At 39.5% G+C, this 6,000-nt stretch overlaps 1 protein-coding gene across 4 annotated transcripts in view; it reads right to left on the reverse strand.

Annotated features, from left to right (window-relative positions):
* Positions 1-3,256, reverse strand: part of epas1b (endothelial PAS domain protein 1b) — a 59,284-nt gene extending 56,028 nt beyond the window's left edge. For 3 of the 4 annotated variants that reach the window (XM_041251404.1, XM_041251403.1, XM_041251402.1), the window contains exon 1: positions 2,887-3,255. In XM_041251404.1, coding sequence (XP_041107338.1) covers positions 2,887-2,912 — 26 coding nt within the window. In that variant the 5' untranslated portion in view covers positions 2,913-3,255. Of the gene's footprint in view, positions 1-2,886 lie in introns of all 4 variants that reach the window. The other variant, XM_041251405.1, reaches the window with a different exon arrangement.
* Positions 3,257-6,000: the final 2,744 nt, after the last annotated feature.

Consider the following 6,000-nt stretch of genomic DNA (forward strand, 5'->3'; position numbering starts at 1 on the left):
AATCAGCATAACTTAAAAATATAGAAGACATACCCCTACCTAACTAGCAAATAAGTTGCTTCTTTAAGATTCTACAAAATAACTGGCAGATTTTGCATTTAACAAACTGCAGTCGGCAACACTGGTAGTGGAACAATTTTTATAGTGGGGGTGCTGAAAGCCACTGAACAAAACTGTAACCCCTGTATAGTATGGAAACAGATGCACAGCACTTCAATCAGCACCCCTAGTTCCAGCACCCCTGGTCAGCAATGTCACTTTGTGTACTGAATTATTGCAACAGGTTTTACATGAACTTGATCACAAGTCAGAATGTATGTGTGTGTGTGTGTGTGTGTGTGTGTATATCTCTGTCAGACTGTATGTGTGTGTGTGTGTGTGTATCTCTCAGTCAGACTGTATGTGTGTGTGTGTATAACATGGCTCTGCAACAGGAATCCGAACTTAACTGTTTACACTGTAAAAACAAATTGTGCCAAAACAATACCGTTAAAACACAAACACAAAAGTCTTGTGTCTAAACTCAATGACACAATCATTGCAAACAAACAGTTTAATAAGTTGTGAGTTTAATGAGACACACTTGAGCTTGTTGCCTGTGCACTGTGGATACCCCAAATTAAAACCTGGAATGGGTGAAACTTCTATACAACAGGAGTCTTAAGTCCATGCCTGAACTAGTTTGCCCTAATATACTTTCAAATCACTTGTTTTAAATTCATCACAAATGAGGTATGATCAAAGAACTTAGTTTCTGGCACACACAGAAAGGTAACTGCTCAAACGAATGCCATTTTCTCATTTGAACTGGCGATACTTCTATGAAGGTGGGTTAATAATGACAGCTAGATAAATGAGAAGAAAGCAGGTCTTGGCACAGTACTTTAATAAATCACAAACATTAATCTCTGTCAAATAACAAAGGTTTAAATGAAAAACACAGCTGGATGCACAACTGCAGATTGAGCAATACTAGGCTATAACCCAGATCAACTTCTCTAACCTGTTAGCAACTCATTTCAGGTTTCTGCTATGAACTTACCGTGTGGGCTGTGAAACGGGTAAGGGGTCACCAAGCTGGAGATATTACAATTAATATCATTACCAGAGTTTTTATCAGGTGACCCATTACTGCAGTTAAATACTGGACACGGGATTATTAAAATACAACCCAACACTGCCTAAAACTGAAGGAATAAATGAGCACATCCTTATTCACTCCCGTCACTTAATTTACAAATGCCCACCACAAAGATAAATGCAAAGGGTAACACTTTACACTAAGCATCTCTATTTACTTTGTATTCACATAGTACTGTAAATGCATGTACATATAATTACAATGTTGTTCGTTACAATGTACTTAATGTGTACATCTTTTTGACTGATATAAGTACACAATTGTTTCAAAAAAGGGTTAGAGTTAGAGTTAGGGTTATATGGTGCAAAAAGGTTTACCAGTGAAGTAGATTGTAACTATGCATAATAACACTGTAATTATGTGTAACTAGGCATGTATCTATACATACATGTATGTATGTGAGGCACTTAATGTAAAGTGCTACAATGTATAACTGACATCTGAAATGAAACAATTAAAAATGTACTACTGGGCAGGAGTGTGTTAATCTCCTTCATTTCGAAAGAAATAACTAGGACACCGGATTTGTATGCTCATTGTCTGGGAATTACATAAACAACTAAATACATAACTTGTTTTATATCATAAAAATCCCTCCACTAGTTTCACTAAGAGCAAAAAATACTAAAGCCAGATGAAAAGCGGTCTTCATAACCAGGTATGTGTGTACTGTACTTGACATTCTACACTACACAACGTTACAATTTGACTACATGAAGATATATCCATTTTACAAACTGTACGAATGACAATCTAATTGTGACTGTCAATACTATACATTCAGCATTTGAATTCCACGTTAAACTATATTTTCTTATCAAATAAAAGCAGTGAATACATTAGTAGTAGTATCATAACCTTGACCATGTTTAATGGTGTTTCTGTTCTTCTGTCACTGCTCTTACTCGAAGTGCAGCGACTCTACACGTCCACTACCGTACATGTACTGGCCCCCGACGACAGCCCCATTACTTTCTTTCACCTCTGTGTTTTCCTCAAAAACACATTTCTAGTGTGTTTGTCCAGTTTGAAGTACCTTTGTAACAGCGAAGGAAAAATAAAGCAGCCATCCATTCAAGACACACTCACACTGCTCCGCAAAATAACAATCACGTCTCGGAGGTCAGAGCAGAAAAGCTTAGCCGTTTTGAAGCACAGTGCTGGGCATACAGCGCACAAAAAAAAAACTTAACGAGAAACAGCTATGTAATGCTTTATAAAATATAGACTTGTATCAGAAACCGAGACAAGCTAATGCAGATTAATATTATTACTATTGCTAAAATTATTATTATTATTATTAATAATAATAATAATAATAATAATAATAATAATAATAATAATAATAATAATAATACAATCACTTCACACCAACACAATTAAAAGCCTAAAAAGCCATTGGCACGTTTGTTTGGAAACAGGTTTGTATACAACTTTGTCCCTTATTATAGCTACGGCGGTCAATATTATCAATAAAACAGGTGCTGAAGCGAAGACTGTTTTTTATAATCGATGACCTTGAGGCACAATGATTTTTCCCTTCGCTTTAATCTCCTTTGGTGATCTATTAATTGCAGGCGTCGTATTTGGATCAATGCAACAGGTCCACGGGCTGACGTGAGTTAGTGCGCAACAAATGCGTCTTAGTCAAGAAGTCAGCAATCCAGCTGGACTGGGCAAGGGCATTGCACTGCCGGGCAAATATGAATATAACATTTGAAAAAAAAAAAAAAAAAACTGCCTACCTTTTCTTTTCTTTATCAGCTGTCATGTTTTTTTTTTGTTGTTGTTTTTTGTTTTTTAAATAAAGGCTAAAAGTATGTTTTTCTTCCAGCGGTGGTTAAAAAAAATCTATAAAGTAAAAATAACAACAACAAAAAGTGAAGTGTTTTTTGTTGGTTCGTTTGTTAGTTCACACGCAACAGTCCGAGTCGTTATGCAGTTGCAGTAAACTCTTCGTCAGAGTCGGCTATACAGTCTCAGAACACTGCCGAGGATTGCACAGCCGCACGTCCTTAAAAGAAACCTCACGGATAAAAGTTGCGGTAAAGTTTTTCTTCCCAGCACCCTTTTAAAGTTACGTTTGCTGCTTCTGCCGTGTCTGGGAAAGTTCCAGCCCGAGTCCCAGTACACCCTTCCCTCCTCCCAGCTGCGCTGATGACAGCTCTAAATCAATCTGAGCGGCGGGATTGGCGGACGCTGTCCGACGCTCCTCCCAAAGCACACACACCAACCCTCCCTCCCTTTGCAATACTGTATCTGTTGCATATTAGGTCGGGGCAGTTTTAGCTGTCCAGTCTGAGGCGGGGCGACGGGTAACCAGGGGAGGTTCTGGTAAAGTGGACGAAAACCCACAAGTTGTGGCACAACACACCACGGAGAATTAGCGGTAGAGTAACATAGAGGTGACAAGTTCCTCTCACTTTACCATACTTTACCATCACTTAAACATAAACTATAAACCCTTTTTAAATGCCCTCTTAATAAACTAATGGCGAAGGAGCATTGTCAATGCAAGTAGCAGTGCAGCCTTCTCTGCGCCTCTTGTTTCCACAGCACCAGTCTAAGCAGCAGCACAGGTAAGCTGCACGGGGAAGTGCTAATGTACTTCAGTGCAAGTTCAATATGAGGCTCGGCCCCGCGCACTGTGCAGGGTGCAGGTCAGAACGAGGGCAGGACATGCCTAATGTTCTTTTAAAGTTATCCAGGATTTGTACTAATCGAGTACTGTGAAGCCAGCTCTATGAAACCTAAAGTGAGTAAGACAGTTGCCTGTATTTCAAATCTAAATGGCTTTCAGCTTTGCACTGGCAAATTTCGTTGTGCTTCTAAAGAAACATATCAGATCCAAATATTAGGGCTACAATATATTAGCCTTTCGTGTATGCAATATAAAACATGTCTGTTTTGGACACGTTTTTTTTCTTTTTTCCATTGCTTTATATGAGGGGAAAAACGACAACCTCACATGAGGCTATCATGCATTTGTGTCTTCCATGCGTGCCCATATAGACTAGATGAGGCTATGTATAACTTTGTAAACTCCTTTTAAGATTTTAAAGACATCAGTCAAGTCCCCCATAATCCTGTGCTCTTGGCTGATAAATTCCCTTACATAGCTCATTGGCACAGAAGTAATTTTGATTGATAAAAGGGCTATAAATGAACCTGTACAGTACTCACGTTTTTTGTAATTCCTCTTATTTGAAATCATTCTCATCCATTTATCATACTGATTACATGCTCTTACTGGACTTTACTCATATAAGTTTTAACTGCTCTTAGTCGAACTCGCTCTTATAATTTACTGTATTCTTTATTTTGCTCTTACTTGAATTTGATCTTATTGTACTTTCATAACTGCTGTTACCTGTATTATGATATTTTGTAACAATTGTAAATAGTCCTGGATAAGGGCATCTGCCAATAAATAAATAATAATACATAAATAAATAAATAAATAAATAAATAAATTAATAATAATAATAATACAGCAGACGCCATCATCTACCAACATGTGGCATCAAGGACTGCATTCACTTGAGGAAGACACATGAACGCACTGAATGGATGTCTGCCACAGGGCTCCCCTGGGTACTAAACCCTGCTTGGTACAGATGGGGATTGCAGTAACCACACATCGACCATGACTTTTGTAGACATTAAAGGTTTGCTGACTTAAAGGGTTTTAACAGTAGAGTTTTGAGAAAAATTGTCCCAGGAGAAAGGTAAAACATATGGGAAAGTTGATTGTCCTGGGGCCATTTCCCAAAAGCAACTTGAGCCAAACGAATATTGTAAGTCCATCGTAAGAGCAACGTGTAAAATCTGATGTGTTTCCCAAACACCTCAATAGTCAAATAGTTTGTGAATAGCATCGTGGGTTCACCCGTGGTCTGGGGTAATCATGAGGAGAGATGCATCTGGCAGTATGGCTGCGATTCACAGAATTGTGGAGCTTAATCGTCACAGATGCTGCCTGCACAGTAGATTAGTAAGAATTAATGCCAACATAAGAACACATTTAAACCTGTTAGATATACTTAGTGACAGAGAAATCATTGCACGATACTGGCTTCCATGGCATGCAATTCTAACCTTACTGGATTTACTCACACCGGATTTGAGGAGGAGCATTGAGCGCAATTATGCACTAACTCCAGCTGTGTTCATTGTGGTACTATGCCACAGGAAGCTTTCTCCAAGCCGTAGGAGATGGGCTGGGACTCAGCAAAGTGTCTGTATCGTGACGCGCCCAAGCAGTGATGACAGCGCTTGTTAGGCACGCACCTGGATGAGTTATGTTCCCGAGAACACAGGCAGAAGTTTGTGACGCTCACAGAGGATTCCATTCAATTGCAAACATCCCTGCAGTTATAAGGGCAATTGGTGGTACACTAATTCCCATAACAACCCCGTGGATAGACAAGCCTCTGTACATTTGGATAAAAGGCTACTCAGCGATAAATGTCCAAGTTATATACAATCATGAAGGTGTCATCACAGACATTGTGGTAAAGTGGCCGGGGGGTACCCACGATGCCTTCATATGGTCCAATTCCGTGATATCCCAGGCAGCACAGAAGGGGCAATTTGGCGATGGCTGGTTATTGGGGGACAGTGGATACCCCTTACGGCTGTATCTCCTCATCCCTATTCTGCATTCCCATAATGCTGCTGACTAAAGATTTAGCAACGTGCATCGCCTCCCTAGATGACTCACTGGATGTACCTTCATTGTGTGGAAAATGATGTTCAGATGGATTGACAAGTCAAGTGGGGGACTACACTTCACACCAGCTAAATATTGTGCTGTGATTGGGGTCACGGCCATGCTACACAGCATTGCAGTGCGAGCA

The sequence above is a fragment of the Polyodon spathula genome, chromosome 5, assembly GCF_017654505.1.
Source record: "Polyodon spathula isolate WHYD16114869_AA chromosome 5, ASM1765450v1, whole genome shotgun sequence".
NCBI classification, from domain to species: domain Eukaryota; kingdom Metazoa; phylum Chordata; class Actinopteri; order Acipenseriformes; family Polyodontidae; genus Polyodon; species Polyodon spathula.